Source organism: Balaenoptera borealis (genome assembly GCF_965194805.1).
Source record: "Balaenoptera borealis genome assembly, chromosome: 1".
Taxonomy (NCBI): domain Eukaryota; kingdom Metazoa; phylum Chordata; class Mammalia; order Artiodactyla; family Balaenopteridae; genus Balaenoptera; species Balaenoptera borealis.
In genome coordinates, this window is record NC_138860.1 from 158,838,507 (window position 1) to 158,858,529 (window position 20,023).

Below are 20,023 nucleotides of genomic sequence, written 5' to 3' on the forward strand. Positions count from 1 at the left end.
ACACAGTGGATACCAAGTTGAATAAGATGAATCTTGTAAACCAGGAAATTACAAACCAGGGGGTAAACGTTGAGCAGGGGAGACCACAGAAGGGAGTCTTAGGAGAGCCACAGGGAACTCCTGGGCACCCCAGCCCGCTCAGGGGCTCTCCCCACTCCTCCTCTTAGCTGGCATCACTTAGCTTCACTTCCCCTGCTTCATTCAATAAAATAATAGTAATCAGAATAAAGATTGGAGACTGAAAGTGCCATTTCCCCAGTTCTCTCCAGAAACATTTTTAGGTACTTCTTCCCGGTCAACCTCCATTCACTTTGTCACTCAATCCTGTCGCCTTTGTGTCTGAACTGAATCTCATGTTCATTCATAACCAGCTCTCAGCATCTTTCACCTCTACTACTGTAATGGCCCCACGTGGAGCCCCCGCCATTCTCTCCACCCTGACAACCCTGTCGCCATGATTGGGACTTCAGGCTCCTGGTACCTTTCTGATATGCATGTTTCTGACGCCACTGCCAGCCCTGGACACCTCCATGAGGCTGGTCACCTAAGACAGGTCTCCAGAACACAACTCAGGCCTCACTAGAGTGTGATTGAGGCCCAGGACTCAATGCAGCCCGATTCCTCTGCTCTGTTCGTTCGTTCATTCATAAAAACAGAAAGCCTATTAGGTGCTTATTGTGCCAGATGTGGGAGGCCCAGCTTGGATCCAGTGCAGAGAGATGCCCCGCGGGGCGGTCACCAGTGCGAGGAAGCCTCCCTGTGGAGCCTGGGGGAGGGGCGGTGCAGGGAAGAGTGTTTCAGGCCCGGAGCCAAGAGGGAGCAAGCAGGGTCTGAGCCGCCAAATGCTTGATGACGATGATAATAACAAGATAACAACTCCAAGGGTGGACTAGATTCCTGCACTGTGTCTGACACTTTGCATACACAGCCTCGTTTAATCCCTACAACCGCCTCAGGAGGAAGGTATTATGAGATTCAGTTTCATATGAGGAAGCCGAGGCCGTGCATGGGTGGCAGAGCTGGGATTCGAATCTGGTGGCGTCCGCCCCCAGGTGCCTTGATGCCTCTGACTGCTGCCTCCCAGACTCCACTCTCTCACCTCTGGTGTACGTCACCTCCGTCAACACCTCCCATAGTATGGAGGCCGAGGGAGCCCCTGAGAAGTACAAGTGGGGCTGCCTTAAGAGGGCTTTCTGGGGTGGTCCGTGTTCTGAGGAGTCCAGAGGCCACACTGAGGTCAACTGTGAGTGCCTTGGGTAGTTTTGTGAAGTCAAAACGTGAATGCAACAGGTTTGCTGAGCTTTCTGTTCTTGATGCCCCCTTGGTCAGGACGGCCTACAAAGGCCCCTCTGATGCTCCAGATCCCCAGCCAGCTCCTCTGGCACGGAAAATCTGACCTGGGTCCATCGAGCGCCAGGACTTGGGGCATGTGAGAGAGGCTGGCTCGGGGATACTAAGGTCTGTTTATATAGAAAGGCTTCTGAACAAAGAGGCTACGCCAAGCTGTCCAGGACTTGTCCAGCCTTTGGTTGAGGGCAATGCGAGAGAGCGCCGCATGGGAACCGACTGACAGAACTTCAGACTCCGACGGAGAAGGGCGCAGAAAGGAAATGCCTAGAGCACCCCCTACTGGCCTACCTTGAATTGACACCTTTAAGAATGCAGCAGGGTCTGGTTAGTGTGGAAAAAGCAGGCAATCGATTTATTCCGATAACTTGGGAGCCCCACTCAGTGGCATCTTTCCAGAGCCCACAGTTGGTGGGATCGCCATCTGCCTAACTGCACAAATGAACCATTTCTCCACTCCTCTTTCAGCCTTCCTCTCACATCTAACCAGACACTTCTATTCATCATCTCTGCTCTGAAACATCTTCTGACATCACAATTTTCCCCTCCCGAGGCCTGTCATCTCCCTTTAACGTGGAAGTCATCTTCGAAAGGGTTTTCCTGCCACTTGCCTTTCCCCACCGGTCTTTCCCCCCTGCCCATTGAAGTAACCTTTCCAGAACAGATAACACCCCTACCTACTTAAGAAACCTTAGGGGGCACCAGCTTATAAAATAAACTTCATGCTTCTTGTGTGACACAGAAAGCCCTTTCAACGTGACCCTAAGCTACCTACCATTCCAAAGGGCCCTTCCTCCCTGCCCCCATGCTCTGCAATAAAGTTACGTCAGGGGATTCCTGGGTCCCCAAACACCCCACAGGCCTCTCTCTTCTCTGACTGTTCTCAGGTTGTGTCCTCGGCCTGGAAGTCTCTTCTCCCATTGCTCCCTGACCCCCTCTACTCACCGTTCAAGGCCCAGCTCAAATGCCATGCCCCCTAGCTGAAGCCCCCCTCTCCGGTGAGCTTACCACCCTGGATGCGCTGTATGGAGCAGTGCTTATCTGTGTCTGGCTCAAGTTCCCTAGGTGAGCTCCCTGAGAGTAGGCAAGCCATCACATTAGTCTGGGAATCCTCCACGGCCAGCTCGCAGCTTGGCATGTAAGAAGCCCGCAAAATACATGTCCTGAATGAATAAAGTACGTGTCCTAGATGTTTGTATTCCATTGCAACTCTTATTTTAGTATCAGCAATCATGCTGGAGAATGAACGAGGAGGCCCCGTGCTCCTATCTGAACATATAAATGAGACAGCGACCTCACTTTCTATGTTTCCTAACAAGTTTCTCTCAGATGCCATGTCTGCCCCAGCCTTCCTCAGCCTTTTGAGACTTAAGTGTCAGGGCCTTGGTACCTGCAGATGCAGCTCCTTACAAACGCATACCAAAGCAACGGGCACCCCGGGCCACCAGCTGGGGGGTCTGGGATCAGTTGTACTGTCCCATCTTCCGTGCCTCAAGCCCATGGGCACTCCCAGTCCGTGCTGTGATGGCCTTCCAGGCTCTCCTACTAGATTTTGCCTTGGTTCTTGAGTAAGTCTTTTGCTCGGAAGAAGGGAAGGAAAATAGCATTTTTGGAGCACCTGTTCTGTACAGGGCCAGTGGCCAACGTTTGACATTAGTTAGCTCACTCAGTCCTTGCAGTAACTAGCTGAGGTTGGTGTTTTCTTCCTCTCTTACAGATAGGAAGGCGGCTCCTGGAGAAGTTCAGGACCGCCCTCCCCTCCCCCAGAAAGACTGGCCAGCAGGAGGGTAAACTGGGTCTGTACCAAGACAGGGCTGTGCTCTTTTCTCCAGGCCCGCCACCTTGCCTGGCCCTTAAGACCAAAGAAGGAAACAATTTTTATCATCCAGAACAGTAGTTTTGAAAGTTTATCTTTTTTTAAAGTCTTCCAAACAAAATCTTACGCAGAGCCCACTGCAATAGGCAAGGAGTCTCCCTGGTTGAGCAGGTGCTGGGCACCCAGAGCCCTGCGTCCTGACCCCCCTCTTGCCCCCTGCAGTTGTCTGTGGCACTTCTGTGCATCCCCAGGGCTCCGCAGCACACAGGTTTACAATGCTGCTTGAGCAAACACTCTCCGGGGTCCTCCCTGTTGATGGCTCCCTCTGCCAGCCACCAGGGAGTGGTGGCGTTGGGCAGAAGCCCTGCTTGGGTCTCCTCTGCTCCCGCTACCCCCCCCCCCCGACTCTCACCCTGGCCCAGCAGGAGTGGGCATGTGGCCCCTGGGGAATGGGGGAGCAAAAGAGGCCCTTCTGCCTGTCCTGAGCAGCCTCGTGCTGACGCTTACACCCTCACCTAGGCTGTGGTCTTTACTCTCTTTCCTTTTCCTTCTCCTCCTAGGATTGACGTTTGCTTTGGGTGTCTGGTTGGCATGGAGAGAGGGACCCTTGGAGGAGCCCTCAGGCCTGTGCTCTGGTGGCAAGTCACAGATGAGAGCTCAGCAATGTCACCAGGTGACAACCACTCCTGCAGTCTCCCTGGCCCCCCGCCCCGCAGGCTGCAGTGCCCCTGGGGACTCTGCACGCTTGGGAGCACTCGAGACCCTTAGCAATGGCCCTGTGTATCAGCTGCTGGTGCCTAAGGGTCCCACCGATTGAATTTACTCCTATCTCTGGGCCTCTGACTGCGTTCATGGCTCAGGAGCTGGGCAGTGGGCTGCTTGATGGTGTGGGCTGCTTTTAAGCAGGGGCTGGTTGTAAAGGTGGCATGAGACCTGCCGTGCCTGGGGCTGGCCTGAATTGCAGTGTGCTCTGCCCAGCTGTGTTCGGAACTGATTTGTTTCAATCCAACTGCAGCCCATCCCCATTCTAGCATTTTAATTACAGCATTAAAGAAATAGAAACATAAAAAGGTACATGCCTTATAAATGTGATTCTGATGTTCTCTTTTGATATTAAGTCACATTCATTGCCTCGGGTGATACTGATACCCAAAGAGAAACTGGCAGCAGAATCCTGCCTGGCAGTCTGAGAGTGTGTATAAGTGGAGGTGGCAGTAATGGGGTTAGGCTCTCTGAACAGCCCTAGGAAGAGTCTGGGGAGGTGGGCGTGGACAGCTCATTAAAGGGGTGGCCAACACTTAGGGTGGGTGTGGTTGGCTCCGGACCCGAGAGATAAGAGTAGGGACCTGAGGCACCAGAAAAGCTGGAGGAGGTGGGAGGAGATGGGCATGTTCCCAGGAGAGAACTTGGCCAGCAGGGACCATGTGATACAGGTAGCAGAATAAAAAGCAGCAAAACAAAGTAAGGTGAAACAAGAGCTGGAAACAAAAGAGGAGAAGGAAGAGAGTAACTTGGAGAGCTAAAGTCACGTGGCCAAAGTCCAGAGGGGACAAGGGTCAAGGAGAGGAGTGAGGCAGGATGCAGGAGTGCTTTGGATAAAGATGGGGGTAGAAAAAAGAAACGGGTGGCTGGTGAAGTGAGATGGGGCAGAAATGAACGAACCTTGGAGGGGCAGGAGTGGGCATGGAAATGCCTAGAAAACCTCCTTGGTGGGGCTCTGGGCCATGGTCACCGCCAGGACGAGCTCTGGGGGGTCGGAGGAGACAGGTCAAAGAAGGAGCTTTGGAGAAAGCTAGTGGGTCCCTTGGACGTTTGGGGAACCCTGAGGACAGTGGTCTTGGAGGGGCCCTTGACAGGCTCTCTTGTCTCTGACGGCCCAGCCTCGAGGGAGCTGAGGGGCGCGTGCGGGTACCTGCATGATGCGGACATAATCCGCGCGGTGCAGCTCACTCTCCTTGACCACCTTCTTCTTGAGAGTGGCCAGGCTCCTCTCCAGGTGCTCCCGCTGACGGGTGTACTCCTGCTGCAGGTCCGAGTTCAGCCCTGTGATCTCCACCTGATGGGGCAGGAGGGGCTCACCGTGAGGGAGGGGAGAGCCTGGAGGGCAGGGGAGGGCGGAAAGGGAGGCAGAGCTCACCATGTCTGCCCGCTGCACGTACTTCTCAAAGAGAGCGCGGACCTTCTCCTTCAGCTGCCGGGGTTCTTGGAGGCACGCCACGCAGTTGTGAAGGTCCGTCTTAAACCGTTTGACCAGCGCCTCCAAGTCCCGCTCCTGCAAGCAGAGGCATTTACTTCTGGCCCCATAGGGACTCTCCAGGGGCAGGGGCTGCAGCCTTGTGGCTGCTTAAAGGGACAAGAGACACCTCATCTAGGACTTACCGTTGACCACCAGGGGCCACACAGGGCCCAGAGGCCTGGATGGGCACATAGCCCAGAGGGAGAGGCCCTAAAACTCCTGTGCCCCTGGCCTGAACAGGTGCATTTTTAGGAGGCAGAACACACTGATTCCTTTATTGGCTCTGGATTCCTTCCAGGACCACAGGCCTTAAAAGACTAAAAGAGGCGCAAGCGGTCACCTACTCCTTTCGGAGCCAAGATGGAGAGCATCGATTCTCTCTTGCAGATCCCTGTGCCAGGGCTTCCCTGCCCCTTTGTTAGCTCACCCAGTGTTTCTCCTGCCTGAGGGCTGCTGTGAGTGGGTAGGGAAGATCATGACAAAATTGAGCAGACTGGTTCATCTGCAAACTTGGGCTACATCCTCCCTCTTCCATTGTGCTTTCTCAGATACCCATCTTCCCTTACCCCTGACCTAGAGAGCCTCTCCTTTTTCTTCACTCCCACAGCTCTTTATTCATGTTCCATAATTTTCAGCCTTGGCTGGCTGATAATTACTATGCACATGCCACAAATCACCTGTCAACCTCTTCAGTTTGTGAAGGGCAGGATCTGTATCAGTTCACGTTGATAGCTCTGCAGCTTCTAGTATTACCTAGTACAGAGTCAATCCTTAACGTGAGGGGTGGAAAAATTCAATCTAATTCTACCAACATTACGAGGTGCTCTGTGCCAGGGGGTGAGGGTGCAGCCAAGTCCTGGCCCAGGACCAGAAGACTGGGTTCCCAGCCCTGGCTCTGTATGTGCTCACTAGCTGTGGGTGCTGGGTGAAGTTTCTAATTTCCTAATCTCTCTGACCTTGCTTTCCTTGTTTATTACATAGAGAGACCGGAATAGGTGATTTCTGAGGTCCTCCTAGCTCAACATTGTTTTGGTAGTCAAGCCTTTAACCACCGACTACAGATGATCTCTCTGAGCATGTTCCTTCCCAGGCCACACAAGCCAATGTTGTGAGCATTCCTATAACACTGGCTTCCCACCTCCTTGATCACTATACCCAAAGTCATTTTATAGTCTCAGATGGATTCAGTCACGTAAATTTACATGAGCCTGAAATAGGGCAGGGCTGTGAGCAAGTGAAGAATGCTAGTTAAAATGGGTGTATCTTAGCTATGGGCTGGCTCTGTCTCTTGGAAGCCAGTTGCCCATTGCAGACAGGCGCCAACTCCTGAATCCAAGAGCTGCCAGACTCTGAAAATCCTCACACCTTTTGTCTCTCTCTGTGCATCTCCTGATCAGTAGCTCTTAATTTCTGCCACAATTCTGTGATGTTCAGCTCCAGCTGTGTGTTCTGCTTATGGAAATGCTCCAGTTCAGTTTCCATCTATAGACAACAGGGGAAAAAGAGTCAAGAATAAGAAAGTAAGCCAAAGAAGACATACAGATGGCCAATGGGCACATGAAAAGATGTTCAACATCACTAATTATAAGGGAAATGGAAATCAAAACCACAATGAGATATCACCTCCTGCCTGTTAGAATGGCTATTATCAAAAAGGCAAGAAATAGTAAGGGTTAGAGAAGATGTGGAGAAAAGGAAATTCTTGTGCACTATTGGCTGGAATGTAAATTGGTGCAGCCACTATGGAGAACAGTACAGAGATTCCTCAAAAAATTAAGAATAGATATATAACAGAGGATCCAGCTATCCCACTTCTGGGTATTTATCCAAAGAATGCAAAAACACTAATTTGAAAAGATATATGCACCCCTATGTTTATCGCAGCATTATTTACAATAGCCAAGATATGGAAGCAACCTAAGTGCCCATCAGTGGAGGAATGGATAAAGAAACTTTGGTACACACACACACACACACACACACACACACACACACACACACGCAAATGGAATACTATTCAGCCATAAAAAAGAATGAAATCTTGCCATTTGCAACAATATGGATGGATGCCTTTAGGGTATTATGCTAAGTGAAATAAGCCCAACAGAGAAAGACAAATACTGTATGATTTCATTCACATTTGGGATATAAAAGACATGGAAGGAACTTAAAAGTCCATCAACAGATGATGGATAAAGAAGATGTGGTACATATATACAATGGAATATTACTCAGCCATAAAAAAGAATGAAATAATGCCATTTGCAGCAACATGGATGGACCTAGAGGTTATCATATTAAGTGAAGTAAGTCAGAGAAAGACAAATATCATGATATTGCTTATATGTGGAATCTAAAAAAAATGATACAAATGAACTTATTTACAAAACAGAAATAGACTCAGAGACATAGAAAACAAACTTATGGTTACCAAAGGGGATAGAGGGGGTGGAGGGGGGGAGATAAATTAGGAGTTTGGGATTAACATCTACACACCACTATATATAAAATAGGTAAACGAGGATCTACTGTATAGCACAGGGAACTATATTCAATATCTTATAATAACATATAATGGAAAATAACCTGAAAGTTACATGTATAACTGAATCACTTTGCTGTACACTTGAAACTAACACAACATTGTAAATTAACTATACTTCAATTAAAAAAAACAACAAAAAACAAACAAAATAAATGAACAAACCAAACAAACCAAGCACATAGATACAGAGAACAGAGTAGTGGCTACTAGAGGGAAAAGGGCAGGGCAAGGGCAACATGGGTAAAGGGGAGCAACTCTACAGCGACAGATGGAAACTGTACACGCTGTAGTACATATGGAAGTAGAAATATAATGCTGTACACATGAAACTTACATAACGTTATAAACCAATGGTACCTCAATGAAGAAAGTCAGAGAATGAAAATTATATTTGAGAACTGAAGTCTTTCAGTGGGAATGTTTCCCCTGCTACCAGGGCACTTCCCTTCTAGTTCCCACACTGGAAGGAACCTTTCTTCTTATGCCTCGCCGTCCCCAAAGCTCCCCACCCCTTGGCTGATATGTTAACCCAGATCATGCGTTTCTATAGCCCGGCTATGCATTTTTTGCCCTTAGTTTCCCTGTTCCTTCCTTCTTTTCTTGAATTCCTTATAAATTGACTGGAACCTGTAACCTGAGGCAAGGTTCTGCAGAAAAGCAGCTTCCTCGTTCTACTTTGTGAAGTTGTGTGAGTGAATCTTGACCCTCTGGGACCACAAATCATCAGGGCCGACCCTCAAGCAGAAAGTTTTGAGGGACCAGCATGCAGGTGTCCCCAGTCTAAGGCATAAAACAGGAAAGAGGAGGCTGAGAAGGAATCTTTGCCTCATCATTCTGTTGAAAAGGTCTAAAAAGTACAACTTCAGAGGGCCTCATCTTCAAAAGAAAAAAAAAAAGAAGCTACCCATGAGCTTCTGACTCTTTATTCATTGTTACATTGGTATCAACCAAAGACATGTGAGTAACAATCAGAGCTTCTGATTAGAATGAGATCAGCTGTAGGTGAGCTCTCCTTTGATTCAAGTCCTGCCAAAAGCAAAGGAGTGCAGTCTGACTGACACGCCGGATCTTGTGGATGCTAGCGTTCCTGTTATTAGAGAGGTTTGCTGACTATTTTGAGGGGGATGGGGAGTTCACTGGGTTTTTTCATGGCTGGATGGAGTAGCCCCTCTAGCTTAACGCAGGCCCTGTGGCCAGATTTCAAGGCTCCCGGTCAGCTTCTGGGGTACCAGGAGGCCCTAGGGAGCCGCATCCCGGACAGGAAGGGGTAGCGTTTGGAAGAATGTTAGCCTAATTACTGGAAGCATTTTGTATGAACAGAGTGGCCCTTTGACCCAATGCCTGGCATAAAGGCGGCTCTCAATAAATATTCATATGAATAAATGAACGCATCGCAGGTATAGAAGGCCGAGGGAAGCAAGAGTGGGGGAAGGGAGGAGAGCCTGAAACAACCTGCCTCTGGAAGAATGATAAGATAAACATGCAATGTTGGCAGAGCTATGTGGAGCCGCCTGGTAGAGGACACAGAGCAAGTGTGGATATTTACACAGCTAACGAAAGAATGTATCCCTTAGAAAGGATTGGCAGGCTGTCACAGGCATAGGGATACAGACCTGACTGAGAGGCAGTTTCCATCTTCAAGAAGCCCCGTGTCTAGAGGGATTAGAGGGATGTAAATGAGAAGTTCACGTGGAGCAGGATAAACACCATCAGCAGGCAGGGCAGAAAGGGCCCTGTGCGTGCCCAGTGGAGCTGAGGGGTGGCACCCAGGGGAGGGATGCTCAGTCGGGCTTTGTAGGAGGAATAGGCTTTAAGGACAAGTTGGGAAGGAGAATCTCAGGCAGAGAGAACAGCCATATGCACAGAAAGGACCAGAGGCGTGGGCAGCCTGGCACATCTCTGCAGGCTGCAAGTGGTCCAGCCACCCCTGGACCTTGGAGGGGTGCATGTGAAGAAGTGGGAGAGGAGCTAGAGGTCAGCTGAGCTGGGTCATGCAGGACCCTGGGGCTGAGGCTCGAATGGTGTGAAGCTCAGCCTTTACCCTGCCCAGAAGTTTAAATAGGTCAGAAGTTTGGCCCTTATCCTGAAAGTTCAGGGAGCCACTGACAGGTCTTACCCAAGGAGTGGCATGATCTGATGTGCACCTTAGAAGGCCTGATGCAGAGGCTCTACCGGAGAGAGCAAGATTGGAGCCAGACAGCCTGGTCAGGGGGCCGCCGCTGTGGCCCAGGTGAGATGCTGGTGCCCCAGACCAAGGAAACGGCCGCTGCAAGAGAGAAAGGGGCTTCTCCAAGGTCTGAGTGCTTGCAGCCGGCTGTGCCTCTTTCTCTACAATCTTAAAGTCAGCAATGACCAGATTAGGTTAGAAAGGAAGTGATACGAGCAAAGCCTCAAACCATGCTGAGAGTAAAAAGAATCTATTTCATAGAAAGATTGACATAGAAATATGTCAAATTTGAGTAGCTGGCTGGTCAGCCAGGAGACTAGCCAGTGAATGGGAACAAGCATCCTTTTCCTGGAGTGGAAATTCCATCTACTCGTCCAGGTGGTACTCATCACATTCAGAGATTCTTGGGGGGGGGGGGGCTGGGGAGAGGCATCTTGACCCCCGCCCCACCAGGGGACATGTGGCAACATCTAGAGACATTTTTGGTTGTCATATCTGGGGGAGGGGGAGGACAAACCCCTGGGGGAGGATTGTCTCTACCTCTAGTGGGTAGAGACCAGGGACGCTGCTAAATATCCCACAATATACAGGACTTCCCCCTAACAACAAGGAATTATCCACCCCGAAGTGCCAATAGCGCCGAGGCGGAGAAAACCTGCACTAGATGAAGAAATAAAAGTGTGAAGTAAAATGATGAGGCTCTGGAAACTCCTGCCCTGGGAAGGAGATAGTCACGTTTCATCAAAGAGAAGCTGGAAGAGTGTCTGTGAGGGGAGGCACTTGAGTCAGGGAAGTTTTCTGTTTTCAGGCACGGATGTCTCAGTTCTACAGAGGAGCCAAGGGCTTGCAGCTTCCTTCTTGCAGCGAAAGGAACTTCACAGGAGGTCCACAGCAGGTGGGCCAAATGGGTGTCTGACCCACAGAGGGAAGCCGCCAGGTCACAGGCCCCTGGGGAAGGAACTGGGCCCAGACATCAGCCCTGGCAGCAACTGGCACCTGGGGTGGGGCAGGAGGGGTCCTGTTTGACTCGTTCCCAAGGGGGTGGCATATTCCCTGCTGAGGATCAAAGCCGTGGTTGGCCCAGTTACTGAAGGGAACGTGAATAATCTCTCAGGTGTGTTGCAGTGGAAGGCAACCGACCCAACCTTAAGTGCAGTTGACAAATATGTGAGATGAGGTGGGAGAAGTGGGGCCGTGACTGCCAGGGGCCTGAAGCACATCGGCTTTCCAGGCAGGTAGGGCCCCTGCTCTTTCTCATCTTCTCAGGCTGCCCTTCTTGGGCCCTGAGGTCACTCAAGAATGGCAGGAGGGCCAGAGGAGGCAGCTCTGTGGTCAGCTGGGAACATCCTTCTTTATCCCAGAGGCCAGGGAGAAAGTCATCGTCACAGGACATATCCTCTCTGGATGCCCCAGCCCTGGACTGATCCCACCACGTGGCCTCTTTTCTGGACCTCCTGGAGAAAAGGCTTTGCTTTTCTCCACGATAGCCCTTGTGGAGCCAATTCTAGTTGGGCCATCAGTACACTCTGCTACCCTTTTAGCTTTGCTCAGCACAGTTAGAGAAGATGGAGGGGGAGCAGGAGGCTATTTTGGAGAGGGTGGCAGGGAAGACCTCCTTGGAGAGGTGACACATGAGCTGAGATGTGAAAGACGGAAAGAAGCCAGTCATGGGAAGATCTGAGAGCCTTCCGGGCAGGGGGAGCAGCACGGCAAAGGTGCTTGTCCTTGGAACTGTCAGAAAGCCTGCAGGCTGGAGCCGGGGAAGGAGCCTGGAGATACGGCTAGAGAGGCTGGTTGAGGTGGGATCACGCAGGGCCTCAGGGGCCTCTGTAAGGAGTCTGGGCTTCATTCTAGGTGGGAGGAGATACCCCTGGGGGTTTGCTGTGGTCTCTATGTGGAGACCAGACTGGAGGCTGGAGTCAGGTCCAGAAGAGAGATGATGGAGGCTTGGACTGGAGTGATGGCAGCAGAGGGCAAGGAGGGTTGGATCTGAGATATCGTTTGGAAATGGATCCGATAGGCATCGGTGACTTGGATATAGGAGTTAAGAGAAGGGAAGAACCGAGAAGGCTTCCACGCTTCTACGTTAAGCACCTGAGTGGATCGTGGTGCCACTGACTGAGAAATGGGGAAACTGGACGAGGGGGAGGTCAGGACCACCCTCGTTTAGATTGTCAGCTGCTCACTGCCCAGTGTGGGGAGGCTGACAGGTAAACACGTCATAAGGAAATGCCCTGTGTACTGGGCAGAGGGGCCGAATGGGGACACTTGTACCCCACTGGGCTCTCAGAAGCCCTCGTCCCTTGCTTCTGATCTCCCTCCTCTCTGCCTTCATCCTGTTTGCTTCCCAGAGCACACTCTTAATTTTGCCACTCTCCTGCTCAAGAGCCTTTGATGACTTCCTACTCCTTATCAGATGAAGTCCAAACACCATGGACTTGCATAGGGCCCCCACCAACATGTTTAGTCTGAGAAAAAAGTGTTGAATCCGGAGGGGTGTACTTTCTGGTGGACAGGCTGGTGTCTGAGTACACATCGCCCCCTGGTGGCTGAAGGCCCAGCAACCGTGGTCCAAATAGGTCTAAAGCCCACCCCAAGGCCCCGGGGGAAGCCAAATCCCAAAGCACTTTGCTTTTGCACCACCGAACCCCCGTTGGGCCTTCCCCGTGGCTTCTTCTGCGGAGTGGATGCTGCCCACACCTTGGGAGCAGGGAGGGGCTGTGAGGAGAGCTTCCTTTCTTTTTTCTTGTCTTTTCTTTCTTTTTTTAAAAAAAAATTTTTTTTTGCTGCACTGAACGGCATACGGGATCTCAGTTCCCTGACCAAGGATCAAACCCACGCCCCCTGCAGTGGAAGCATGGGAGTCTTAACCACTGGACCTCCAGGGAAGTCCCAGGAGAGCTTTCTTTCATTCCCTCCTGGTCAGCTAGGAATGGTTGGGAAGGAGGCCAGGGGGTCCAGATGGCTTCTCACCTCTTGAATCTGTTCCTTCATCACCTTGATCTCATTCTCTCGAGGTTCTATTTGCTTCTTCAGCTCCTTTATTTTGTAGTCAAGCACAAACTTGAATTTCTCTAGTTCTTGATTTTTCTTTTTCAGATCATAGATTCGCTTCTCCTGTGCGTGAGAGGAGAGAGAAGTTGAGAGAGCTACCAGGAGGCCCTGGTATGGAATCCCTTTAGGCAAAGTGCACAAATCCTGTGACCTCCTGATTGAGGAGGCCACAGACTGCTCCCCTTGCTGGGGACACAAAGGCCGGATCCCCCACCAGGGGGAACCATTGACTTCTTGGCTTCTGTGCCAGGACTTCATTCATTCACTCACCCATTCAGACATAGGTTTTGATCAACTGTGTTTTCCAAAGCTCACCTGGGCAGCATCTCCTGTCCTACATGCTCTTCTACAAGAGAAGAGCGTGCTTCTTATGCTTCTCCATCAGGAGGTGGTGTCTAATTCCTGCCCCTTGCATCTGGCTGGACTTATGGTTTGCTTGTATCCAACGAATGAAACTCAAGTGATGCTGCATAGCTTCCCAGGCTAGCTTGGAAAAGGCCGAGCAGATTCCACCTGGTTCTCTTGGAACACGTGCTCTGGGAGGCCATCTGCTATGTGAAAAGTCCTCCTACACTGAGACCTCCAGGCTGGAGAGCATGTTTGGTGCTCTGTCAACAGTCCCAGCTAAGCTCAGCCTCCCAGCCATGCTGGTCAAGGGGCTGGACATGGGGATGAAGAAGCCACCTTGGATGCTGGTCTTCCAGCCCCCTGCTGCGGGAGTCACCCAACTGAGGCCCCACTAGGACCCAGACATCGGGGACAAAGACAAGCCAACCCGTTGTACCCTGTCCAGATTCCAGACCCACAAAATCTGCAAGCATAATAAAACAGTTATTTTTCACCACTACGTTTTGGGGTAATTTGTTGCAAGGCAATTGTAGTTGGAATGTAGGTCTATCCATTACCACACATTTACTGCACAAAGATCTTTTGCCAAGGTCGGAGATTCCAAATAGAAATACGCCACAGTCCCTACCCTTACAGAGAAACACACTAGCTGGGAAAGCAGATGTGTCAACAAATGTAAACCTGCACTGTGACAGGTATTGTGGAAGAGGGAGGCACATGGAAAGCGTGGTGTGTATTGAGGGTGCTGAGAACAACTTGTGTGAGTCAGGGTGGTGGTTCATGGGGACAGTGAGAGGTGAGTCTGGAGGGGAGGAGGGGAGAGAGGCAAGGGTCTTCCATGTTGGGTTAAAGAGTTGAGAATTTATCCAGGAGGCCAGGAGTTGGTAAGCTATAGCGCTCGGGCCAAATCTGACCTGCCGCCTGTTCTCATAAAGTTTTTTTTTTAATACTTTTTTTTTTTTCCTGACTGCCTAACTTTTATTTTTATTTTATTTTATTTTATTTTTTTAACATCTTTATTGGAGTATAATTGCTTTACAATGGTGTGTTAGTTTCTGCTTTATAACAAAGTGAATCACTTTTACATATACATATGTTCCCATATCTCTTCCCTCTTGCATCTCCCTCTCTCCCGCCCTCCCCATCCTACACCTCTAGGTGGTCACAAAGCACAGAGATGATCTCCCTGTGCTATGCGGTTGCTTCCCACTAGCTATCTATTTTATTTTCGCTGCATTGGGTCTTTGTTGCTGCACGCAGGCTGTTCTCTAGTTGAAGCGAGCAGGGGTTACTCTTCATTGTGGTGGGCAGGCTTCTCATTGCGGTGGCTTCTCTTGTTGCGGAGCAGGGGCTCTAGGTGTGCGGGCTTCAGTAGTTGTGGCACGCGGGCTCAGTAGTTGTGGCTCACGGGCTCTAGAGCGCAGGCTCAGTAGTTGCGGTGCACGGGCTTAGTTGCTCCACGGCATGTGGGATCTTCCCGGCCCAGGCCTTGAACCCGTGTCCCCTGCATTGGCAGGCAGATTCTTAACCACTGCACCACTAGGGAAGCCCATGTTTTCATAAAGTTTTATTGGAACGTAGCCAAGCCCATTCATTGATGTCTTGTCTATGGCTGATTTTATGCTACTGCGGCAGAACTGAGCAACTGTGGCAGAGACCACACTGCTTGCAAAGATGAAAATATTTACTACCTTGCCCTTTATAGAAAAACATTTTTGCTGCCCCTTGCCACAGGCAGTTGGGACGTGTGAAAGAATTTTAAGTGGAAGAGTGACAATAATTACAGAGTGTGGTGGCAGGGAGCCCGGATGGGAAGTGGGAAGGAAGGCCGTTAGACCCGTTAGGAGGCTGGTGCAATTTTCTAGAGGTCTTAACCTCTTTCTTGTCAAAAACCCTCTTTGAGTTGGGGGGGGCGGTAAATTGGGAGATTGGGGTTGACATATACACACTACTATATATAAAATAGATAACTAATAAGGACCTACTGTATAGCACAGGGAACTCCACTCAATACTCTGTAGTGACCTATATGGGAAAAGAATCTAAAAAACAGTGGATATATGTATATGTATAACTGATTCACTTTGCTGTACACCTGAAACTAACACAACTTTGTAAATCAACTATACTCCAATAAAAATTAAATAAAAAAAAAAAAACCCTTTGAGAATCTGCGGAGGGCTTTGGTTCCTCCCTAAAAAATGCCCAGATACAAACGCAAACGCTCACTTGCAGAAATGATATGTGTGCACTGTCTCATTTCTTCCTTATCAGAGCCCCTGAGGGCCGCATCCACAGGTGGGGAAACAAGGCTTGGATTAGTTGCCTGAGGTCCTGTGGCCAATTGCAGAGGCTGCCCTGGAACCTAGCTCACTAGGCTGAAACCTGCGTTCTCAACCACCCAGGAGTTGTGTCCAACTAAGGCAGCAATGGCAGAGGGGATGGAGAGGAGGGCACGGAGCCTGGATTCGCTCAGGAGGAGGATATGAGATTTTGGATACAGAGGTGGTGTGCCTCACAAAATGTGATGTGTTTGTTTTAGTGTTTTGTGAGAAAGCCATCCAGAAAACTGATACCACTTTCTGGGGTATCCAGTGGTTACAGGGCCAACCACGGGGGAGTTCCTCTCTGACCAGGGGGACCACATGGGCGATGGGGTGGGTGAGCTGCCCCCAGTCCATGGGATGGTCACCCTGGGATGCCTGGAGCAGTGGTGAGCAGGGGCCTGGCAGTCAGCACTCAGGTTGTTACCCCAAGTCTGTCATCTATAAACTGTACGACCCGGGGCAAGATACTTACCCCTCAGAACCAGTTTCCTGAGCTATACAACTTGGCTGCTCATGGTCCCTGGGGTTGTTGGGGGAATTGAATGGTATGTGTTTACAGCAGTTAGCCCAGTGCCAAGCACACAGTAGGCACTTCACCCCCCCCCATCAAGTTCAATAAATGGGTTCCAGGAAGGCAGGGACCCTGTCTCTTGAGCTTTGTCCTCATTGCCTGGGTCCATCTAGGCTGGAGTTGAGGCGGGACACAGGATGCGCCTTTACCTTATCTTGAATCGTCTCGTCTCTTTCCTGGATCTCCCGCTTGAGACCCAGGATGTCCTTCTCCAGGGACTTGATGACTCCTTGCAGCTTCACCTGCTCTCCCTTCAGAATCTCAGTGTCGTTGGTTCGCTCTTCAATCTCTTTCTGCAGGCTGCTGAACTAGAGGAAAAAACAGAAACAACGGAGACCACCAGAGCCTGTGAACTCATCTCCATTCCTCCTGACTGCCTGTAGATTTTAAGAGCTCCCCATCAGAATTTGGGACAGTCAGGAATTTCCCAGGCCAAATGGGACAATTCTGTCTGACAAGATCCAATCCCATCCCCTTATGTGAAGAAGGGCTGTCTGCCTTAAGAGGCTCCAGAGAGACCAGTTCCCCCAGCAGATCCAGAGTTTTCCATGACCACACTGACCTTGAAAGACTGGGATCCATGCCCCATAAAGGTTGCAGAGATTGGGCCCTAACTGATGAGCCATCTTAGTCATGTCTAAGAAGGGAAGATGTGATTGCCCCCTGGATTGACTAGTAGTGTGATTTCTAATAGGAAAGAACATGAGCTTGCTTTGAACTTGGCTTCTCTAAGGCTAAATGTTTCAGGGCAACTGGCAATTCTATAAGGATCTATGAATTGAATGCCTCCTCACTCAGCCATCAGTGACTACAAACATCTCCCCTGCCTTATAACCTAAGCATCCTATACTCCCAATCTTTCTCCCACCCACAGAGTCTGAAAAGGAGCACTGCCTGAATCCCTGCACTGAGAACCTGAGGACACCTCTAGGCGAAGACTTTATCTATCTCACCTCCAAAGACCTCATTTCCACTTTAAATGTTTAGCTCTGAAAACTCTAAATCCCACTTGCCAATAAATGAAAGCCCAGGGTGTCCACCAGTGTCACGGTGAACCTCACTGTCCCTGTAAACAGGAAAGAGGAGGGGAAGCCCCGATGGTTACCCCGTCAGAGGATGTGGTAAGGATCTGTCTGCCTGTCTGGGCAGGGGGGACCCTCACACCGGTCAGTGCTGCTTTCTGAACCTGCTTGCTGGAGATGAGGACATTCAGGTGGGATCTTGCCAGGTCATCCTGGGGCAGAGCTGCCATCAGCCGGCTCCGTGTCCGTCTGCCCACCCCATGCTTTCTCTGTAGTGAGGCCCTGATCTGCCCCCAGGCCTCTCGGGAACAGCCCGGTACCTTCTTCCTCATGATGCCCGTTTCTCCTTTGAGCCGCAGGTTTGATTCCTTTTCATCCCGAAGCTTCTTCTCATACTTGGTTTTGATATCTTGGATCTCACGGTCTTCATCTTCTTCAATCTGCTTCTTGGTTTCTTCAAACTCGCGCAGCTGGTGCCTGACATCTTCCTGCGCCTGGCTCGGAGAGAGGGAGAGTGTGTGCCCAGGGGACAGGGGACACGCGGCACCCTTGTGCTCAGAGGGCCTGGGATGAGGTGAACACACGAGGCCTATCACAGGGATGGGAGACCGAGTGTTAGTACGGAAGTGGAAACCAAGACCATGGGTCCCTTGACCCTTCCACTTTCTTTCTGTCCTTCTGTTTGTCCCCCTTTCCCTACCAGATCAGGCCTTGGGCTCCATCACTTCAACCACTGTCCCACCAACACCCCCCGACCCTGTTCCACCTCTGGTCTTCTTCACACTGACACCAGCCCCCTTCTATCCTTCCTTCACTAAGCTTGTGACACTTGTAACTTTATATTTATTTGTAGAATTACTTGATTGTCTCTCTCATTAGACGTAAGCTCCTCAAGGGTAAAAACCCAGTCTATCACGCCCACCAGGAGTTCCCAGTGTACAACGCACACTGACACACAGTAGGTACTCAATAAATATCTGAATGAATGAGTGAATCTTTAATTCCACCCTCTCCCTCCTTAATCCAACCAATCCCGTCCTTTTCACCTCTTGAATCCATCCACTTTATGCCTCTGCCACTGCCCAGGCCCCTGTCCTCTCTTGCCTGGACTGTTGTCAGCCTCCTAGCCAGCCTCCTGCCTCTGGTCATGCCACCCCCCACATGGAAGCCTCTTCTGGCTCACCCTTGTCCTCACGGTAGAGCCCAGACTCTTGAAACGGGTCCACAGGCTCTCAGGAGGCAGTTCCGGTGCATCTCCCTGGCCTCAGCCATCACTCCCACCCCAAGCTCTCGCCAGTGTGAACTAACTTCAGTTCCCCCAGTGTGCATGGCGCTCAGCTGCTGAGCCTTGATACCCGCTGTCCCTCTGACTCCAGCGTCTTCCCGTGGCTCTCTCCTATTCTTCCTCGGGCTCTTGGTTCAGCTGTCATTTCCTGTGTGAACACTGTACATCCCCCATCACTGTACATTATATTGTAAATGCCTGTTTGACACGGAGGCTCCTTGACGGCAGGGCCACATCTCCACCCACCGCAGTGAACACCCAGCACAGTATCTGGTATGTGTTGGTGCTGAATGAGGAAAAGCCTAGAGCCCAGATGCTGGGAAAATGAGCTCTGCCTGGTGGAGTTTGGGGAGGGACTGGGGCAGGGCTCCTCCTTGCTCACTGCTGCCCAGGGGTGGACATTTAGATCACGGTAGAGTCAATGGCTTTCTTCTCACACTGACCCTGGTATTCTCCCAGGCTGCACGTACCATCCCTGGACAGAGTGTTTTGGAGGTTGAGTGAGACAAGGTGTTTAAAACTGGGCTCAATGGCCTCTTGAGAAAGGCTTCCCTTTGCCCATCACGTCACCAGACCCTTGCTGGACAGAAGCCTGGCCAGGTCGGCTCCGACTGCAGCCTAGAGGGGCCCGCAAGCCCCTGCTCTTGGTCTGGGAGATGTTGCTAAAAAGTAGAAGCAGCCCAGCCGGTAGTAAGATGGCACTTGGGAGGAATCTCCCTAGGAAGGTTCTGAGTTGAAATCTTACTGACTCAAAAGAAGAAAAGCCTTGTCATCACTGTGAGAGGTCCTGGGAGGAAGGCTGGCCTCTCTCCCCTCTGGGAGGATCGATCCATTCACCCTAAAAGCAGAGCCCAGCAAACCATGATGTTGCTGTGTAAGCCACATGGGCGAAAGGGGTCCGGGGGCCCTGAGAATGCAGAGGAGGGATGCTTAGCCCTGTGGGAGGGGAGGGTTAGGGAAGAATTGTCAAGGAGTTGGCTCTTGTCCTGAGCCCCTGAGGGGACAAACAAGTGCCTAGATGAAGAGGCACCATCCTGAGCAGGGGCTCAGAGGTTGTGCAGGAGGCTCCCAGAGGCTCCACCTCACTGGACAGGGGCAGCTGGAAATGGGGCTGGGGAGGTGGGCAGGGCAGCGAAGGAACATTCCTCACGCCGTGGAACTGGAAGCAGGCCGGGCTCAGGTGGGGGTGGAATCTCTTAGCTCCCCCTCTGCTATCAGAGCTCAGCCTCTGCCAGGTCTGCGGGGCCTCCACACTCTACTTCTCACCACCTATATATCCCCCACTGCCTGGTCACCCTCCCTGTT

The 20,023-nt window shown here is 50.9% G+C and overlaps 1 protein-coding gene and 1 long non-coding RNA gene across 9 annotated transcripts in view; one reads left to right on the forward strand and one right to left on the reverse strand.

The window, feature by feature from the left end:
- The window catches only part of LOC309629049, a 34,564-nt gene extending 21,215 nt beyond the window's left edge, over window positions 1–13,349 (forward strand). The window contains exons 3-4 of one of the 5 annotated variants that reach the window (XR_014244822.1): window positions 3,065–3,143; window positions 3,724–4,237. This is a non-coding gene — a long non-coding RNA (uncharacterized lncRNA). Of the gene's footprint in view, window positions 1–3,064; window positions 3,144–3,723; window positions 4,238–10,919; window positions 11,007–13,210 lie in introns of those variants that run through there. The other 4 variants (XR_014244823.1, XR_014244824.1, XR_014244825.1 and 1 more) reach the window with 4 other exon arrangements.
- Window positions 1–20,023, reverse strand: part of CFAP57 (cilia and flagella associated protein 57) — a 75,433-nt gene that overhangs the window by 9,777 nt on the left and 45,633 nt on the right. For 2 of the 4 annotated variants that reach the window (XM_082392624.1, XM_082392625.1), the window contains 6 exons: window positions 17,754–17,927; window positions 16,561–16,719; window positions 13,085–13,228; window positions 6,765–6,881; window positions 5,301–5,435; window positions 5,076–5,219 (listed from right to left, as the gene is read on the reverse strand). In XM_082392624.1, coding sequence (XP_082248750.1) covers window positions 5,076–5,219; window positions 5,301–5,435; window positions 6,765–6,881; window positions 13,085–13,228; window positions 16,561–16,719; window positions 17,754–17,927 — 873 coding nt within the window. Of the gene's footprint in view, window positions 1–5,075; window positions 5,220–5,300; window positions 5,436–6,764; window positions 6,882–13,084; window positions 13,229–16,560; window positions 16,720–17,753; window positions 18,023–20,023 lie in introns of those variants that run through there. The other 2 variants (XM_082392626.1, XM_082392627.1) reach the window with 2 other exon arrangements.